This window comes from Salvelinus namaycush, chromosome 28, assembly GCF_016432855.1.
Source record: "Salvelinus namaycush isolate Seneca chromosome 28, SaNama_1.0, whole genome shotgun sequence".
Lineage (NCBI taxonomy): Eukaryota > Metazoa > Chordata > Actinopteri > Salmoniformes > Salmonidae > Salvelinus > Salvelinus namaycush.
In genome coordinates this window covers 38,014,124-38,036,152 of record NC_052334.1, presented here as the reverse complement: position 1 = coordinate 38,036,152, position 22,029 = coordinate 38,014,124, and the positions used below count along the sequence as shown (strand labels likewise).

The 22,029-nt window shown below is 40.5% G+C and overlaps 1 protein-coding gene across 1 annotated transcript in view; it reads left to right on the top strand.

Moving 5' to 3' along the window:
• The window catches only part of LOC120023347 (SH3 and cysteine-rich domain-containing protein-like), a 92,850-nt gene extending 78,002 nt beyond the window's left edge, over positions 1-14,848 (top strand). The window contains exons 10-12 of the mRNA XM_038967359.1: positions 10,580-10,631; positions 13,830-13,967; positions 14,750-14,848. Coding sequence (XP_038823287.1) covers positions 10,580-10,631; positions 13,830-13,967; positions 14,750-14,848 — 289 coding nt within the window. The remainder of the gene's footprint in view (positions 1-10,579; positions 10,632-13,829; positions 13,968-14,749) is intronic.
• Positions 14,849-22,029: the final 7,181 nt, after the last annotated feature.

Genomic DNA, 22,029 nt, shown 5'->3' with positions numbered 1-22,029 from the left:
CTCACACTGGACGCTCTGGCCGAGAACTAGGGTTGATCTGAGCGTTCTGACCTAACAGCAGTCAAGCACCCAAGCTAACTGGCTAACGTTGGCTAGCTGGCTAGCTACTTCCAGACACAAATGAGAGAACAGCTCACTCTGACCATTTTACTCTCCCTAACAGAGCTGATTAGGCTATTTTTATGTTATCCAGAGCTTTGGTGATTGCAACTGTGTTGCTGGCAACAATTTAATTACGCTTTTTTGCCAATGTTTACTGACACCGGCCATATTCAACGGGTGTTTGGTGTTCGTAAATTCGTAAATTATTCTGTCTATTGACAGTTGTCGCAGTGACATCATGAACATTCTATTGAAATAGTTACTTGCATAGTGGAGTCTTTTGTTAAGACATGTAGCTAGCTAGCTAGCTAAACAATGAACCATAATCCCAACTCATAACGTTACTACCCTGCATGAAGCTGCAGGTAGCTAACCAACCAGGTTCAATGTTAACTAGCTAACATTAGGCATTAACTAGCAATGAAAATGGCTCTGAGATACAAATAATATTACTACACTTATTATACACGTAACGTTAGCTAGCGAGCCAGCCAGCTTACATTATCTAGCTAGCTAACAGTACACTTTAACCTGAAATGAAAATGACTTATAAACGTGTAATATCTGAAAATGTAGCTAGCTAGACTATCTTACCCGTATAAATGGATGGACGCTTCTCCCTCTCTGTCACGGATGTCATGGTTGCCCTTAGTTTGAAGATGTAATCCGGAGACAGGTGTTTTATACAACAGCCTTTTGTGTGTTCTCTTTTGGACTCTGTCTGCATATTTACAATCCAACGCCAGAATATTCTCCATCTCCTTAGCTATCATACTCTAATTCCACGGATTTCAATACTCGGTCCTCCAGAAAGTGGAGAGCTACACTTATGCAGTTCTACTACGTGATATCTTTCAAAAAAAGCTGCATTAGAAATGATTACCTACACATACTGACCAGCTCATGTTATAGACAGAAGAGTGCTACATGGAAGACCAATCAGAACTCATCTCTCGGCATGTCCAGCTGACAAAATATATCAGCCAATCATGGCTAGCAGGAAGGTTACAGATGGCATACAAGTGTGTTAAGGCACATGAAAGTTCACATTCCAGAAGGCATTTCTGCCAAAAAACGCATTTAGATAAAAAAAGGGTACGTTCAAATGGCTCTCCTGTGAAGTAGTGACGCGTGACATACGTCTAGTTTCCTGAAATGAGTCACATTTTTGTTCAGTGTATATATACCCCAACCACCAAGATGCACAGTCATCGAGACTCACGGCCAAATTATGAAAACGTCAGTAGCCTAAACATCTTTAAGCACCAAGTGTGCTTGATAAATAGTGAAAATCAGCACAAAAGCAAAAATGACATTATAATGAATATAATGTAAATGTCGATATGACAGCAGTTAAAAATGGTCAGCTTGTGCTTACATGGTGTGCGTCTTCACGCAATGGCATCAGTTGGAGAATGTCCATGTCACATAAACAACAAAAGCTGTTGAGTGCGTTGCTGATGTTGTTTTTTTCTTGAGATGTAGGGCCTGCTCTCTCAGTGAGGACATTTTGTACTGATACTCGTCCCGTAACATTGTCACCGGCTGGTTGTTATATGTGTGAAATTAGTTTCGGTATAGTTTAAATAAAGTTGAGGAAGAAACCTAAGCATATGCAGCCTGAATGGAGAATGTTTTAGGTACGAACCAGTCCGCGAGAGATACGAATGTATTGCCGGCTGCATACAATGCATTTGGATAGTAAGATGAAATGACTCAATATCACCATCTACCGGCCTTTGGGCTAGGTATAACTCCAGTTCTGTTTCTGATATTACGATTCTAACAACGACAGTGTGTTATATAGACTTATTTAGGAAATGTCGAGGACGGAGAGGGGCATGACTTTACAAACGACAAGAGTACCATTTTATTTTTATTAATGAGCGGTCCAAATCAAATCAATTTTTATTTGTCACATACGCCGAATATAACAGATGTAGATCTTACCGTGAAATGCTTACTTACCTTAACCAACGATGTTGAATGACTCACAATCCTCTAAAAACAGAGCCATGTGGCAAGATAGGAAGTGCAAGGAGATTAAATCCAGACTTACAATGAGTTCAATCACGCAATTTTGTATATCTTTGGTTATCCTCATGAAATATACTTACATTTGAGCAACATATTAAGTGCGATTTATTCTGGCAATTTTTGGTAAAATTAAATTAACAAATCATTGAAACGACTTGCTTTCATTTTTATTAAGGCTTAGATTCAATCAGATCAAGCATTAACCGACGATGGAAGACACCCCCATAGCGGATGTTTTGGCGGTGTCGAAGGTGGAGCTGAAAGAGTTATAACAATATTTACTAAATAAACTAAAGTAAAAAATACAACAACAAAAAACCACAATAAGGGGGTACCCGGAGTCCATGTGCGGTGTACAGGTTTGTCGAGGTAATTTCTACATGTAGGTATGGGTAAAGTGACTATGATAGACAACGCGTAGCAGCAGTGTAAAAGCAAATGGAGTGGGGGTGTCAATATAAATATTCCGGCTGGCCATTTGATTAATTGTTCAGCAGTCTATTGTCTTGGGGGTAGAATCTGTTAAGGAGCCTTTTGGTCCTAGACTTGGCGCTCCGGTACCGCTTGCTGTGCAGTAGCAGAGCGAACAGTCTATGACTATGGTAGCTGGAGTCTTTGACAATTTTTTGGGCCTTCCTCTGACACTGCCTAGTATATACAGTTGAAGTCAGGAGTTTACATATACCTTAGCCAAATACATTTGAACTCAGTTTTTCACAATTCCTGACATTTAATCCAAGTAAAAATTCCCTGTTTTAGGTCAGTTAGGATCACCACTTTATTTTAAGAATGTGAAATGTCAGAATAATAGTAGAGAGAATGATTTATTTCAGCTTTTATTTCTTTCATCACATTCCCAGTGGGTCAGAAGTTCACATACACTCAATTAGTATTTGGTAGCATTGACTTTAAGTTGCTTAACTGGCCTCCCGTGTGGTGCAGTGGTCTAAGGCACTGCTAGCTGTGCCACCAGAGACTCTGGGTTCGAGCCCAGGCTCTGTCCGGGTTAGGGAGGGTTTGGCCGGTAGGGATATCCTTGTCTCATCGCGCACTAGCGACTCCTCGCAGTGCACGCTGACCAGGTCGCTAGGTGTACGGTGTTTCCTCTGACACATTGGTGCAGCTGGCTTCCGGGTTGGATGTGTGCTGTGTTAAGAAGCAGTGCGGTTGGGTTGTGTTTCGAAGGATGCATGGCTCTCGACCTTCGTCTCTCCCGAGCCCGTATGGGAGTTGTAGTGATGAGACAAGACAGTAACTACTATCAATTGGATACCACGAAATTGGGGAGAGAAAGGGGGTTAGGGGGGGGGGTCTTTTTCTTCCACAAGCTTCCCACAATAAGTTGGGTGAATTTTGGCCCATTCCTCCTGACAGGGCTGGTGTAACTGCGTCAGGTTTGTAGGCCTCCTTGCTTGCACACACCTTTTCAGTTCTGTCCACACATTTTCTATAGGATTGAGGTCAGGGCTTTGTGATGGCCACTCCAATACCTTTGTTGTCCTTAAGCCATTTTGCCACAACTTTGGAAGTATGCTTGGGGTCATTGTCCATTTGGAAGACCCATTTGAGACCAAGCTTTAACTTCCTGACTGATGTCTTGAGATGTTGCTTCGATATATCCACATAATTTTCCTGGCTAATGATGCCATCTATTTTGTGAAGTACACCAGTCCCTCCTGCAGCAAAGCACCCCCACAACATGATGCTGCCACCCCCGTGCTTCACTGTTGGGATGGTGTTCTTCGGCTTGCAAGCCTCCCCATTTTTCCTCCAAACATAACGATGGTCATTATGGACAAACAGTTCTATTAATGTTTCATCAGACCAGAGGACATTTCTCCAAAAAGTAAGATTTTTGTCCCCATGTGCAGTTGCAAACCGTAGTCTGGCTTTTATATGGCGGTTTTGAAGCAGTGGCTTCTTCCCTGCTGAGCGGCCTTTCAGGTTATGTCGATATAGGACTCGTTTTACTGTGGATATAGATACTTTTGTACCCGTTTCCTCTAGCATCTTCACAAGGTCCTTTGCTGTTGTTCTGGGATTGATTTGCACTTTTCACACCAAAGTACGTTCATCTCTAGGAGACAGAACATGTCTCCTTCCTGAGCGGTATGACGGCTGCGTGGTCCCATGGTGTTTATACTTGCGTACTATTGTTTGTACAGATGAATATGGTATTTGGAAATTGCTCCCAAGGATGAACCAGACTTGTGTAGGTCTACAATTTTTTTTCTGAGGTCCTGGCTGATTTCGTTTGATTTTCCCATTATGTCAAGCAAAGAGGCACTGAGTTTGAAGGTAGGCCTTGAAATACATCCACAGGTACACCTCCAATTGACTCAAATTATGTCAATTAGCCTATCAGAAGCTTCTAAAGCCATGACACCATTTTTTTGAATATTCCAAGCAGTTTAAAAGCACAGTCAATTTATGTAAACTTCTGACTCACTGGAATTGTGATGCAGTGAATTATAAGTGAAATAATCTGTCTGTAAACAATTGTTGGAAAAATTCCTTGTGTCATGCACAAAGTAGATGTCCTAACCGACTTGCAAAAACTATAGTTTGGAGACAGAAATTTGAAAAAAAACGAGTTTTAATGACTCCAACCTAAGTGTATGTAAACTTCCGACTTCAACTTTACGTCCTGGATGTCAGGAAGCTTGGTCCTAATGATGTACTGGGCTGTACGCACTACCCTATGTAGCTCCTTATGGTCAGATACCATATACCAGGCGGTGATGCAACCGGTCAGGATGCTCTCGATGGTGCAGCTGTATAACTTTTTGAGGATCTGGGGACCCCAGCCAAATCTTTTCAGTCTCTTGAGGGGGAAAAGGTGTTGTTGTGCCCTCTTCACTACTGTCTTGGTGTGTTTGGACCATGATAGTTCATTGGTGATGTGGTCACCAAGGAACTTGAAACTCTCGACCCGCTCCACTACAGCCCCGTCGATGTTAATGGGGGCCTGTACGGCCCGCCTTTTCCTGTTGTCCATAATCAGCTCCTTTATCTTGCTGACATTGTCATCGCACCACACTGCCAAGTCTCTGACCTCCTCCCTATAGGCTGTCTCATCGTTGTCTGTGATCAGGCCTACTACCGCTGTTGTGTTGTCAGCAAACTTAATGATGGTGTTGGAATCGTGTTTGGCCACGCAGTCGTGGGTGAACCGGGATTACAGGAGGGGACTAAGCACTCACCCCTGAGGGGCCCCAGTGTTGAGGATCAGCGTGGCAGATGTGTTGTTGCCTACCCTTACCACCTGGGGGTGGCCCGTCAGGAAGTCCAGGATCCAGTTGCAGAGGGAGGTGTTTAGTCCCAGGGCCCCTAGCTTAGTGATGAGCTTTGTGGGCACTATGATGTTGAACGCTGAGCTGTAGTCAATGAACAGCATTCTCACATAGGTGTTCCTTTTGTCCAGGCAGGAAAGGGCAGTGTGGAGTGTGATTCAGATTGCGTCGTCTGTGGATCTATTGGGGCGGTATGCAAATTGGAGTGGGTCTAGGGTTTCCGGAATGATGGTGTTGATGTGAGCCATGACCAGCCTTTCAAAGCACTTCATGGCTACAGACGTGAGTGCTACGGATTGGTAGTCATTTAGGCAGGTTACCTTGGTGTTCTTGGGAAAAGGCACTTTTGATGTGAGATCACTCTGAAGGTACATTATGTGTATTTATATTTTTGTACCCCAGGGAACAATACTGTTCCCTAACTGTACCCTTTTTTCATGGAGTGTAAACCAAACATTAACTGAAAAAAGATTATAAAGATATAATTTGACCCGATGACAATATGATGGTTATGAGACAATGTCTCTGTGTCTGAGATTTTCTAAAACCTTTTGTAAGCTGACAATTGTCTGGACTACCATAACGTAAATCTTTTTTTAATGTACTTTTTGATTCGCCGTTACGAAATAAGGGTTTCTCTCTCAACAGCCCTTGGCCCTAAGTATCCATTTTACTACATCATTCCCTCAGTAATCCTGATAGTCTTCTCTTTGACGCTCCAATATGAGATCCCCAGACAGATTTCAATCATCCCACACTTAATTTGAAATGTATTGACACCCACAGCACAGCATGACTCCTAGCCCACAATTAGCTGCTGTACAGTTGCCCGCTGCTCCAAGTGTTGTTTTAAATGTTTTCCAATGAAAGCCAAGCTAGACATGATCAAGGTCTCAGGATCCCAATACAGACCTTAATCAATACTTCAGACGGACACAAAAAAATCACAATGTAGGCACCCTCATCAAAAACGGGAACATTTCAATCTCTTTTACATTACATGTTGTGGACTTTTTATACCTGGCTTGTGATAACTTTCTTTGGCATTTTTTGATTAGCCTATTGCTACATGATTATGATGGTGATTATGAATACTCAAAGCATGTTTCCAAACATATTCGGATTGGCTATATACTTAATTGTTCAAAATCAACTGTCTTTTTAAAAATATATATATATTTTTTTTGTACAATTTATTTATTGCCATTTCTTTTTTACAATTTAACAATCATCAAAATATGACACAGATAATGGCCCGTTATTCCTTCCACCTACACAAAACACCATGCTACATGGGGGCACATCGTGCAAAACCCTTCCCTCCCCAACACAGGAACACCCCCCTCCCTCCACTCGACCGGTATTAGCTTCACTGATTATCAACAACAAAAAAAGAAACAGAATAACCTTCACATTCCATGCTAGAAAATAAATTATTCAACACAAAAACAAATAATAATAATAGATTAATGAAGAAAGTAGTAATGAGGCAGCTACGGTGACGTCTCTAGAAACTGCTGAAAGTCCCCCCAGACATCAGTAAATTCAAAGGGTTTATTACGTAAATTGTATGTTATTTTTTCAGATGGAATATAGGAAGATAGTTATTTTAGCCACATCTGCTTGCTTGGCGGAGTGTCACTCTTCCATGTAATAGCTGTGCATTTATTGGCTGCAATGACTGCCAATTTAATGAATCTGGTTTTGTTACCAATATTAACTGGTAGAACAGAATCATCTCCAAGAAGTATAAGGGAAGGATCTAGTGGTACCGTCATATTAGTGACCTGTGATCTGAATCATGTCTTTCCAATAATTGCTTAGTTCAGGGCAGGACAAAAACATATGCATAAATAAGTCTGCCCATTCCCGTTCTACACCTTGGGCAAAATTTTGAATATTTAAAATTGATCTTATACAGTCTCTCTGGTGTAAAGTAGACTATATGTAAAATATTGAATTGCATCAACTTGTGCCTTGTGTTAAATGAAAGGTGCTGAGCATCTAAAAAGAGCTTTCCCCATTTCTCATCCTCAACAATGAGACCAAGGTCATCATGCCACTTCATGCAAGCTTTCCAAGGTTCATCGTTCCCCAACAGAGCTTGAAGACCAGAGTACATGTAGGAAATGAAACATTTTACCCCTTTCCTCTCCAACCACAGTTTATCAGTTTTAGGTTTACTCATGGGCTGAATTCTACCTCCCTGCTGAGTGGCAATGTAATGCCTAACCTGTAGGTATTTGAAGAAATTCGTTTGAGGTAACTGAAAATGAGATGCCAGTTTTTGAAAGGATAGTAGTTCACCTTCTCTATAGAGATTACCAAATGTTTTAATTCCTTTGTTGAACCAAGAAAATGTTATACCATCTCTCAGGGCTTTGGGTAAGATGGGGTTATTATAGAAAGGTGTTTGTTCATATATAGATCTAAGCCCTTCTGTTTGTTTACAGACTTCTATCCATATATTTAAAGTGTTTTTAATGAAAGGGTTGTTTATGAGATCTAGCAAAGCTTTAGGTGGGCTAATATAAGGTATAGATGCCAATGTAGCAGGGGTCAGTCACTCCTCCTCTATCTGTCTACAAGAGGGTGAACTTGTTGTTGTATCTTGCCGTACCTACACAGCCTTTAACTGAGATGCCCAGTAATACAACTGGAAGTCAGGTAGAGTAAGTCCTCCTCCTGAGTATGGTTTGCATCACTCTGGGGGGTTTCCCTTTCCACAGAAATTAAGAAACCTTCCTATTAAGTTGTTTGAAAAAAGCTTTGGGAATAGGAAAGGGCAAGGTTTGAAAAAGGTACAAGAATTTTGGTAATATTTTCATTTTTACACAATTGACCCGCACAATAAGAGTAATTGGTAAATCCCGCCATCTATCCAATTCTTCCCCAACCTTTTTGAGAAGTGGAGTATAGTTCAGTTGATATGTCTTAATAATTTCAGAAGGAATTTGCAATCCAAGATATGTCATTTTCTGTGGTTTCCAAGAAAACGGCTGGTCTAAGATTGGGTTCTGCATAGCTGCCCTGTTAAAAGGCATAATTATACACTTCGATAGGTTTATTTTATATCCTGAAAAGGTCCCATATTCTTTCAGGATGTCAACTAATGCTCGGAGTGAAATTTCTGGCTTAGTGAGGTAAAGCAAAATGTCATCGGCATATAGCGAGACCAGATGTTCACGCCCACCTATACGAACACCATGGATGTATGGATGAGATCTAAAAGCTTCTGCCAGTGGCTCTATAGCCAAAGAAAAAGGGAGAGGACTAGCGGGACAACCCTGTCTTGTGCCACGTAATAGAGAGAACTGTGAGGAAATGTTTCCATTAGTCAGGATCTGAGCTACCGGACATTTGTACAGTAATCTAATCAGACCAACATACTTAGGTCTAATATTCATCCTCTGGATAACTTCAAACAGGTAGTTCCATTCTATGCGGTCAAAAGCTTTTTCCACATCTAATGAAGCCGCCACTACAGATTCTTGGTCATTCTCTACATAATGCATAATTTTAAATAATCTTCTGATATTATCAGGAGATGAGCGGTTTCTTACAAAGCTTGTTTGGTCCATATCAACCAAGTCCAGAAGAACCTTATCCAGTCTAAGAGCTATGAGTTTCACAAGAATCTTATATGAAGTGTTCAATAGAGATATTGGTCTATATGACCCACAAAGCAGAGGATCTTTCCCAGGTTTTAACAAAACTGTGATCAGTTCAAGTGTGTCTGGGAGCTTTTCTGTCTCTATGGCATAATAAACATACTGCAGAGGCTCAATTAGTTTGGGTAAAAAGGATCGATAGAATTCAATAGGGAATCCGTCTAAAATTAATTAATTTGTATCATGTTCAAACTCAACAGTCCTGTTTAGGGCAGCAAAATTCCTATAACTTTCCCCAAATTTCGATGTTTTCCCAAAATCCTGGTAGGAGGATTCACGGATTTCCTGCTTATTCCCTTATAATTCCACGAATCTTTGAACCAGGATATATGGAAAATTTATATGAAAAGTAACCCTAGTCATTATGCAATAGACAGCATGGTTAAAAGAGGCGTATGACTTCAGGAAGCAACAAGTGGTAATTGAAACAACATTATTTCAGGTTTGTCTTTCTTATTGTCAGATGAGATCTCATTTAGAGCACCAGAGCTCTATTCTCTCTGAGTAACTCAGAGAGCATTTTCAGTACCAGTCCTCTAATTAGACCACAAGAGATGAATGACAAGCAGGAAACAACTACACTGACTGTTGTTTTTCATTGGTTGAAAAATATTTGTCAAGGCTTCGCATAGGCTTTGAATGGATAACAATGAGAACACATTAAGGAAGGAAAAACAATAGGTGAAAACTGAGGCATCGTTTGTATGGCCATTGATAACTGACAATAATGGAGTGCCATTGAACAGTGTGAGGAGGCAGCAGTTTTCACTTACTTCAGCTACCCTGTAGGGAACAGCAGTAGCATGTGTCTGAATCACCATATTCTGTTCTCCAGAATATCCAACAGTCCTTTGTCCTCCAATATTTATACTGACATACCAGCAATATGTTTTAGATTATACACTGAGTATACCAAACATTAGGAACAGCTTCCTAATATTGAGTTGCACCCTCCCCCCACATTTTGCCCTCAGAACAGCCTCAATTCATCAGGGCATGGACTCAACAAGGTGTCAAAAGCATTCCACAGGGATGCTGGCCCATGTTAACTCCAATGCTTCCCACAGTTGTATCAAGTTGGCTGGATATCCTTTGGGTGCTAGACCATTCCTCATACACACGGGAAACTGTTGAGCATGAAAAACCCAGCAGCATTGCAATTCTTGGCACAAACCGGTGCTCCTGGCACCTACTACCATACCCTATTCAAAGGCACTTACACCCTCTGAATGGCACACATACACAATCCATGTCTCAATTGTCTCGGCTTAAAAATCCTTCTTCAACCTGTCAACTCCCCTTCATCGACACTGATTGAATTGGATTTAAGAAGTGACATAAATAAGGGATCATAGCTTTCACCTGGTCAGTCTGTCATGGAAAGAGCAGGTGTCCTTAATGTTTTGTACATTCAATGTATGTATTTGGCTGTTCCTGTGACTTTGATTTTTAATACGCAATTTATTTCCAATTTAGACCCGGAGACAGAATCGTACTGGCGGACGACTCCAATGATGATTGGTGGAAGGTATGTATGAAAGTGTGTCACTTTTGGAAGTGTCGTGGCAATTTCCTGTATTACCAAATGAGGAGAGTTACAAACCACACACCAGTCAGTTATACTTAAACGTAATCTTTAATAATATGAGCTTTACAATAGCCCTTTGACTCTCAGATCAATTCAGTGTCTATAATGAATTCTGAGAGTCCCTACAGTAGAATAAAAATATATTTTATAGCCAAGATACACCCCTCTCAACTTACATGACGAACCACAGATCTTAGGAACTCTTCACAAAGAAAGACTTTTACTTGAGAGAGGAGTATCCCATAGCCAGATAGCATTCGCTATAAATTATCGTTCAGTTTGGTCTCTAAGACGAGGTTCTAATCTCGTTCCTGGTACTTCATAGTACAAAAACATTACCTCATCCAAGGCATAACTCAATTGTCAACTCTAGGTACTCCCATCTCAAGTAAACCCCCTCTTGACCCCACTCCTGGACAAGCTCACTGAGGGGAGTGACTTGCGCACAGACATTGTGGAGACAAGTAATTGGTTCCCCCTTAATCACGCCATCCCTTCACATGGTTTAACAGATACATTCACATATGAAGACAATGTTCCATTCTGTCCTCTTCCCTTTCTGATATTCTGCATAGCACCATGGACATGTGAAAGACAAGCCTGACCTCTCCCCTCTCTGGGCCCCAAGTGACTGAGAAGGGAAAAGTGCAACTGCCAACACTATAGTCCTTAGTCCAAAGGGATACATTCTAATAAAACGTTTATCACATAAGAATATTATGCAGATATGACATCTTAATTACTTATGTTACCCAACTAATTCTGATTCATCCACCACAGAAGACACACTGTTTAAATTAAGTGCTTTGTAACACCAGAACACTAGTGGCAACTGAGCTGCCACCAACACGAAGGAGACGAAACCTTAACTTTGCTGGAGTATTGAAACACATCATCCTGAGATGTTTTGAAACATTACATGGTGTGTTGTAACACCACTTAATCAAGTGTTGTGCAACACCTTGACAGAAATGGTTAAAAACACTTGTTGTATTTAGTGCAGAATTCTCCTTTGGTGTCGTTCCCTCTCTATAGCTTCTAAACACTATAATGGTGTTTCAAATCCTGCCTAATGCAGAATTACATCTCTTCCTCTGGAGTATTTTTATGTTTAACATTGATTTATGAATCTGATCATTTGCCAGTTTAACCCATTATGGTAGGCATTGTTGAGCACAGTACTCAATCCACCAGCAATAACTATAGGTTTTACAGCAGACGTTGCAGGACGCTGTATTTGTCTCTACAATTAAAAGTTGGAAATGTGGGAATGGGTCGTCTCATCTTTGAATGTAATTTTGCCTGACTGGTTTAATATCTGTTCATCATGACCAATTACAGCTCATAGCACAACAAGCTGATTAATACTAATATAGAAGTATACTTTTCTGTCTTCAAACATGCATACAACATTGTGTATAAGAATCATAAATTCAAAAAAAATGTAATTACTCACAATCCTCTAAAAACAGAGCCATGTGGCAAGATAGGAAGTGCAAGGAGATTAAATCCAGATTTACTATTAGTTCAATCACGCAATTTTGTATATCTTTGGTTATCCTCATAAAATATACATACATTTTGAGCAACATATTAAGTGGGATTTATTCCGAATTTTTTGGGTAAAATTAAATGAACAAATCATAGAAATTACTTGCATTCATTTTTATTAAGGCTTAGATTCAATCAGATCAAGCGTTAACCGGCGATGGCAGACACCCGCATAGCGGATGTTTTGGCGGTGTCGAAGGTGGAGCTGCGTTGGACCTGTCAAATCGGTGAGCAGCTGCTCTTGTGATCATTGTCATGAAGCCACCCCCCCCCCCACTCGTGTTAGAAGTTCCGAACGAGAAAGTGTAGGCTACATAGATATAATTACGCTCAAATTGAAAAATAATTTAACTAAATAATGAAGATATCTATCATCCTAATCGAAGTGTAGATTACATCTCACATTCCAGTGTTCGAACATGTAAACTAGGCTTTCTGTTAATGCCACTTGTGGATTTGACAGTTCTAATGCAGTTCCACCTCCGACACGCCAAAACAACCGCTATGTGGATCGCTATGCGAATATGTTGGCTAAAGCGGATTTGTTTATTACATTTTTGGGGGTAAATTGCAATTCGCCACAGAATATTTTTGCTGTGTGGTTGAGTGTGTTAATTCCATTGAAATTCCAATGAAATGTACCATTTTACGGCCCCAGAAGTCTGGGTTCAATTCCTGTTTCCGCCTGTCCCACTTTCACTCTAATCTGTCTCAATAAAGCATTGAAAAAGGTGGAATTCCACAAAAAATTATATCCATAGGCCCTCATCATCAATAGAATATTTAGGCTATAAACCAATTTCATTTCTTAACCATTTGATAGACACAGTCTGCAAAAAAAATGTGTGTGTGTGTGTTTCGATGCTGCCTTTTAAATGCACTGAAACTCCAAAAAGGGTTTTCACTACACTCTGTTAAAAAAAACGTATTCAGATTGAAGAACCACTTTGAGTACTTCTATTTGGGGCGGCAGGTAGCCTAGTGCTGGCCTTCTAGGCAGAGTTGCAAAGAAAAAGCCATATCTCAGACTGGCCAATAAAAAGAAAAGTTTAAGATGGGCAAAAGAACACAGACACTGGACAGAGGAACTCTGCCTAGAAGGCCAGCATCCTGGAGTCGCCTCTTCACTGTTGACATTGAAACTGGTGTTTTGCGCGTACTATTTAATGAAGCTGCCAGTTGAGGACTTGTGAGGCATCTGTTTCTCAAACTAGACACTCTAATGTACTTGTCCTCTTGCTCAGTTGTGTATTTCTGATCAATTTGATGTTATTTTAATGGGCAAAAAAATTGCTTTTCTTTCAAAAACTAGGACATTTCTATGTGAACCCAAACTTTTGAACGGTAGTGTATATGTTTTAAAACACTTGTGTGTCAAAGCACTTACATTGGGTTTACCCCCTCCAAACACCAGATCTTAGGTTAGGTGCACTACTTTTCATGGTTTCATTACACAATCATGGTGTTTTGAGTCCTATTTTTAAAGTGCACCGAGTACTTACACTTAAACCACACAAGTCTGCTGCCATGATAGTATAAGTACTAGCTGTCGTGGTGTATAACATTTTCTCTGGATGATGGTTCCAGGGCGTGATCGAGGACAGGATTGGTTTCTTCCCAGCAGCCTTTGCTCACCAGGTGAAGGCCGGGGACAGAGTGTTCAGGTGTCACCGGACGTTCATCGGCTGCAAGGAGCAAGGCCAGATCACCCTGAAGGAGGGACAGGTACGTGATCCCACTGTTATATAAAAATACAATATGGCAAACTACTTTGCAACAAAAAAGGACCCACTAATGCCCATTTGAAATGATACACAAGCAAACATGATTGTTATTATCCATTGTTAAAAAATGTCCTTTAATTGTTTCCATGTACTACTTTATTTGGCACAGTTTATGATCAAGCCCCAGCTAAAAGTGGGCATCGGACATAGTTCCTCCTCTCACCAATTCTCATAGGCAAATGGGAATCCTGAGCACTCAGTCCACAGATTCACTCCCAGAACATTCACTTCAAAGGATTGACCTGAGCTGGCCAATTGGGAGTCACCCGTCTCTCAGCAGTTTCCATGGCATTACCATTTTGGCATGGCAAATGGCTTTGCTGTCTCAAATCCTTTTCCCACAATGCTTTGCAGGGGCATTTTGAGATTCAGAGGAGAGTTCAGGCTGTTAACGCCAAATGGAGATGCATTCATTCCAAACACTTTGAAGATGAGTCAGTGACCTCCTAGCTCTGCCTCGATCCCCAATGAGTAGCAACATCTGTTCTCTCTAGTCACACAGCCATTCACACTACCTCTCTGCAGCTGTATTGAAGACTATCAGGCCAATTACAGTCAGGTGTCATTGTTATATGGTGGGGGAAATTATATATTTATTACAGTGGCCCTAAAGCTACTTTGCCCCTTAAGGCCAATGTGCATTGTTTATTGAATGTGTTAAAATGTATTTTGCTTGTACAAAAAGCAACCAGATCACAAGAGTATTCGTCTCTGTTTCACCAGATTTGTGTAAGCGGTGAGGATGAACACAGCGGCTTCATCCGAGTGGCCAGTGGAAAGAAGAGAGGCTACGTGCCCTGTGATGTCCTGGAGAACATCTGAGAGAGAGAGAGAGAAAGAGAGAGAAATAGAAAGAGCCGGAGAGAGATGACGAGAGGAAGAGAAGGAGAGAGTGGAGGGAGGAGAGGCACAGTCACACACTCCATTGGTGTACAGGGATGGCTCTGACAGTAGTTCTGATCAGCTGCCGCCCTCTCAGGCGTGAGGAGGACGATTGTAGTTACAAAATGGCCACCTGAGACCATGGAGGAAGCCCTCTTGAGCTAGGACTCCAAAATGTTGCTGTTGGCATTAAGGGAATGGCTTTGTCAGAAGTCAAAGCCAACCTTCCCCATTTCCTTTAAGTCTGAATGGGAACAGGTTGAGATGGATCAAATAATCTGAATTTCTGGTCACAATGACCCCACTCTCCCTCCTTGTATCACTGACTTTGGTTTGATTTGATTTGGATTTTGGATTTTTGTTTTGATTTTGTTCGATTTAGAGAACTGCTGTACCTCGTTTGTTCTTTGTGTGACTTCCCATTGGAGAATACAGGTGACACATCATGCATGAATTTACTGAATTCATGCTTGCTTATTTAGCGTCAGCTGCAGTATGTTTCAATTACCTGTTTATCTTATGCCCAAATGTTCAAACACTTGTTCTCTATATCAAATAGTTGCCTATAGGCCTAGATAATAATTCACATTACTTTGATGAAAGCGGTTGATGTTACAAACAGCATAAATCCCTTTTCTTCTATGCTTGTACAATGGCTCCACTGAGCCTTGATAGGCTCTAGCTCACAATTAAAAGCCCATTCTCCTGAGACAGAGTTATTTTATCAGACCCTCTGACACAAAGAATTCAATGGTTTTGTAACTGGAGAGGAACAACAAAAAGAATCAGACGAAGCAGAAATGTGTCGATTCTGAGGGGAGTATTATTCAAAGGAGTCAGACGGAATCAAATATGAGGAATTCCTTTTTCTTTCAAATAAATACTGTAGTCTTTTGCACAAATCTAGCTAGTGATGTATCTAGTCTAGCTGCTTACCCATCGTAAGACAAACGGAGCTTTGCATAAAAAATTCTGACTCATGAAAACACCTAAAACCTGTCAAAGAGATTCTTTGAATATTTGAAAACAATGAATACCTAATTTGCTAGTTGAAGTCTGGTGATAATGTTCTCTTCAGGTAGCTTGTCATGATATATAGTTTGTTTTTATTTGTAAAGGATAATGGATTTGATAAGAGAGGATGTGAATTCACTATAGTAAGTGGGCAACCTTTCATAAGTGGTTAGATACATTGTATTTGAATGTAATGTCATCAAATCTGCATACCTGTTATTTCAAGGTATTTGATCATAATCCTTTCAGTGAAACAAGTTAATGGGAGTATAGGACATCTAGAGTATAGAAATGATACAGTATCTTCAGAGCATGAGCTACATGACATTTGGCTTTGATTTACATTCATGTATGCTTACTCCAATTGCACTAAATGGTCACTCAGATATGGCTATAGCCTTATTCCAATGTAAACTTTCGAGCAAATGCTGAAGAATATTTTATGTCAGATCAAGACATGCTTGTTGAGATGTAACTTAAATCTATTTATCCCTTTTAATGTCAACGTTATCACAGTCCGGGGCTATTCCTTTCTCTTCACTGAGATGTTCTTTTAAGATTTCTTGTTCATCCACGTGCATATTTGTTTTCTGTTTTAAAATATTGTTATAAATGAACTGTTAAAGGAAAGGTATTTTAGTAAATCTGTCTCTATCTAAACTAATCTAATCTGTACTGAAACATGGCTTTATTGGATGTCAAAGGCCACTGTATTGTACAGAATCAAACATCTATTTCTGATCAATTTATCAGCATTTTGTGAAAGTATTTACAGAATATATAAAGCACATTGACCTTAATTATGGCTGAGATCGGCTAAGATCCCGTTAACGGGATCGATTTGACAACAGCCAGTGAAAGAAAGTGCAGGGCGCCAAATTCAAACAGAAATCTCATAATTAAAATTCTTCAAACATACAAGTATTTCACACCATTTTAAAGAAGCTTGTTGTTAATCCCACCACAGTGTCCGATTTCAAAAAGGCTTTACGACGAAAGCACACTAAACGATTATGTTAGGTCAGTACCTAGTCACAGAAAAACACAGCCATTTTTCCAGCCAAAGAGAGTCACAAAAAGCAGAAATAGAGATAAAATGAATCACTAACCTTTGATGATCTTCAGATGACACTCATAGGACTTCATGTTACACAATACATGTATGTTTTGTTCGATAAAGTGCATATTTATATCCAAAAATTCTCAGTTTACATTGGCGCGTTATGTTCAGTAATGTTTTGCTTCCAAAACCTCCAGTGATTTTGCAGAGAGCCACATCAATTTACAGAAATAGTAATCATAAACTTTAATATAAGATACAAGTGTTATGCACAGAATTAGAGATATACTTCTCCTTAATGCAACCGCTGTCAGATTTTTTAAAAACTTTACGGAAAAAGCAAACCATGCAATAATCTGAGTACAGCGCTCAGACAAAACCATGTTGGAGTCAACAGAAGTCAGAAATAGCATTATAAATATTCACTTACCTTTGATGATCTTCATCAGAATGCACTCCCAGTAATCCCAGTTCCACAATAAATGTTTGATTTGTTCGATAAAGTACATAATTTATGTCTAAATACCTCAATTTTGTTCCCACGTTTAGCCCAGTAATCCAAATTCATGAGGCGCGAGCAGACAAAGTCCAAAAGTTCCGTTACAGTCTGTAGAAACATGTCAAACGATGTATAGAATCAATCTTTAGAATGTTATCATAAATCTTTAATAATGTTTCAACCGGAGAATTCCTTTGTCTTCAGAAATGCAATGGAACGCAAGCTAACTCTCACGTGAACGCGTGTGGTCAGCTCATGGCACTCTGCCAGAGCCCTGACTCAAAGAGCCCTCATTCCCCCCTCCTTCACAGTAGAAGCAAGGTTCTAAAGACTGTTGACATCTAGGGGAAGCCTTAGGAAGTGCAATATGACCAATATCCCACTGATAGGCGATGAGTTGAAAAACTACAAACCTCAGATTTCCAACTTCCTGGTTGGATTTTTTTCTCAGGTTTTTGCCTGCCATATGAGTTCTGTTATACTCACAGACATCATTCAAACAGTTTTAGAAACTTCAGAGTGTTTTCTATCCAAATAATATGCATATCTTAGCTTCTGGGACTGAGTAGCAGGCAGGTTACTCTGGGCACCTTATTCATCCAAGCTACTCAATACTGCCCCCAGCCATAAGAAGTTAACTTGGTCTCGATAGCTTTCTCTTCGAACACAGGGCACTCAACGCAATATTAGAAAGGTGTTCTTAATGTTTGGTATACTCAGTGAGGTGAAAATTCACTGTGCCGAAGAGGCTGCTATCCCCCTCGTCCTCATCTCCTCGAGCACCATACAGATTTTCCACATGAGAAACAAGACAGTATATCCAATGGTATGTAAAGGTAGAGCATGAATATTACCAGAAAAGATCAACGTGATGCCCATATTCTTCTGGTTTCTTATGAGGGAATTGGAATCCCTTTATTTCCCTTTGAAATATATTTCCCTTTGAAATCTCTGGTAATACAATAATTGACATTTTCATTAGCTCACACATTGGAACTGTTAACTAAATGCAATATGGGCAATCTAGATTGATCACACATTTTATGCAGAAGAGCACCATCTATAGACAGCATAGTGAACATTGTGTTCCCATGATTATACATAGCATCAATAAGCAATATAGTCGCCAAGTCACTGAATCATACAGTTTTTCATTTCTCTTTATACAACTGTCACAAATTATTCATAAAAGTCCCACACAGATAGCCGGGCCTCCAGTTTTTGCACCCACACGTGAATTAGCTTATGCTAAATGGCTCATAATTTGCTCAACTGGACCACTTAAGCTATCTTCGCCCCATCAAGCTGTTATTATGATTTGTATGCTCATGAAAGCCGCTGTATTGTGGCTCCCACACATAATGCAGCAGGATTCTATAAGTATTTTCATAATGTTTTGCAACAGAATGTCTATCACAGCATCCCAGGGACTGGATTTGGAGGGCTCCTGAGTGGCGCAGTGGTCTAAGGCACTGTATCTCAGTGCTTGAGGTATCACTACAGACACCCTGGTTCAAATCCAGCTGTGATTGGGAGTCCCATAGGGCAGCACACAATTGGCCCAGCATGGTCCGGGTTTGGCCCGGGGTAGGACGTCATGGTAAATAATAATTTTTTCTTAACTGACTAACCTAAATAAAATAAATTATTTATTATGGATCCCCATTAGCTGATGCCAAGGCAGCAGCTACTCTTCCTGTCACGTTGTATAATGAATAGGAGACATGCGCAGGAATACAAAAATACTTTTTAAAATTTCTCTACCCAAAATAGCGTACGTCATGAACATGACGGGGACGAAGCCCAAACCAAATACGTGTGTATATATATATATATGCAAAAAAAAATTGACTAGCTCTAAGCCATAATAGATAGGCTATGGTAGTAGTTTGTCACTTGGCTCATTTTGGAAGGCAAAATTAAAACGAAAAAAGGAAGCTATTGACAGAAAAACAAAAGAGAAACTGTAGCAAAAATTAGCTGTGACTGATGACACAGCAAAACCCACTTGGCCGCTTCATTGCTTCGCCTCAGCTAGGAATGCCTGGACTATCTCCAGATATTCAGTGAGATTGCCTGGGAAAGTAAGAAGAAAAGAGGCTGCTTCAGGTATGCTTGAGGTATGCCACCTCAACACAACCTTCTACCGAAGTTACAAAAATACTTTAATAAACAAAAGACTCCTCACAGGTATATAGCATGCCAGGTGCCACAATTTGTCAAAACAATAATTTGATTCATCCCCAGGATTTATATACAACTATTAATAAGTCACTGACCTATGAAATGAGTAGAAGAAGTTGCCTCAAAAGTGTGTTGAGGATTATATTAAGAGTTGCAGGTTGTAGCTTAACTGAGGTTCCCCATAGAGTCATTTAAGTGGTTGAATGAACATGAGGCTGACGTTAATAACTCACACTCTCCCAGTTGTCATGCCAATGAGCTGTGTGACAGTGCCCGTTGTGAAAACTGGCATTGGCCTCCTGGCTGGTACCTTCAACAGCTGGGCCCTCAAACAATCATAACTCTCCTGTAGCTCAACATGATGCCTGTTTGTCTTACAATGCCCTCTTCCATTCTATCCACTTGGTCCATTTCCCTCAGTTGTCCAATAATATAAGAGTCTATGGTATGACTCAAACTTCTAGTATCTGGGCGGATAATTTAACCACGTGTAATAAAACTAGGGTTCATGTGCCGTGGTTAGAGTTTTTGTGTTGTTCAGGTGACATCTCCGGAACAAGCCGGGAACGAGACAAAAACCTCCAGGTGACCATGACAGAACGTTCTAAGTTCATCCTATAAACATCCTTGGGGACATCCCCAGAACAAACCGGGTAGGGGTGAGTGGGGTATGTTCAGCAATTTTTACATTCAGCATCACTACGTCAAGGGAAATATGGTATTATTTCTAACAAAGATATCTACATATATTTTTGGATGTTGTGTATTCCTGGTAATAATCAGAATTCATGTAAACATACGTTTTGAAAACCTATCTTGTCCAAAAAAAAGCGGTCTCTTGACATGGGGTAAGTTGAATATAGTGGCAGGGTAAGTTGAGCCGCCTTGGGGCTGCGGCTATGGAACCCTGACCTGTTCACCGGACGTGCTACCTGTCCCAGACCTGCTGTTTTCAACTCTCTAGAGAACGCAGGAGCGGTAGAGATACTCTTAATGATCGGCTATGAAAAGCCAACTGACATTAATCCTGAGGTGCTGACTTGCTGCACCCTCGACAACTACTGTGATTATTATTATTTGACCATGCTGGTCATTTATGAACATTTGAACATCTTGGCCATGTTCTGTTATAATCTCCACCCGTCACAGCTAGAAGAGGACTGGCCACCCCTCATAGCCTGGTTCCTCTCTAGGTTTCTTCCTAGGTTTTGGCCTTTCTAGGGAGTTTTTCCTAGCCACCGTGCTTCTACACCTGCATTGCTTGCTGTTTGGGGTTTTAGGCTGGGGTTCTGTACAGCACTTTGAGATATCAGCTGATGATATATAAAGAGAGAAAGAGAGAATTAGAGAGAGCATACTTAAATTCACACAGGACACCGGATAAGACAGGAGAAGTACTCCAGATATAACAGACTGACCCTAGCCCCCCGACACAAACTACTGCAGCATAAATACTGGAGACTGAGACAGGAGGGGTCAGGAGACACTGTGGCCCCATCCGATGATACCCCCGGACAGGGCCAAACAGGCAGGATATAACCCCACCCACTTCGCCAAAGCACAGCCCCCACACCACTAGAGGGATATCTTCAACCACCAATTTACCATCCTGAGACAAGGCAGAGTATAGCCCACAAAGATCTCCGCCACGGCACAACCCAAGGGGGGGCGCCAACTCATCATGTTGTGTGTTTCTGAATTTAAAAGTAATCCAAGAAGTAATCATCTATTTTTTCAAAAGTATCTGTAATCTGATTACAATATTTATTCTGGTAATGTAACTGATTACAGTTCGGTTTTATTTTTAAATCAGAGTACGTTACTCCCCAACCCTGCTCTTCAGTGCCATTCAGTACATTTTTTCATCCCTTTCTGCTGCTTGAACGGATTTATTTCCTTCTGTTCTCTCACTTCCTTGGCTGCTCTCTTTAGAACCTCAAAGGGAGATAGACCCCTTGTTTTACATTTGTATACACAGGGCATGATGATGTCTGCTCTGTAATAATACAAATTAGTTCATATGCATGACACATTGCAAAGATACTATGCATATTGTGCATAAAATGGACAAAATGTAATCATAATTTGTATGGGGTATGGTGGCCATTGGATCAACCTACCCCAAGTCAAACATGTTGACTAATAAACTCAGCAAGAAAAGGAACGTCCCTTTTTCAGGACCCTGTCTTTCAAAGATAATTGGTAAAAATCCAAATAACTTCACAAATCTTCATTGTAAAGGGTTTAAACACATGTTTGTTCAATGAACCATAAACAATTAATGAACATCCACGGTCGTTAAGACATTAACAGCTTACAGACGGTAGGCAATTAAGGTCACAGTTATGAAAACGTAGGACTCTA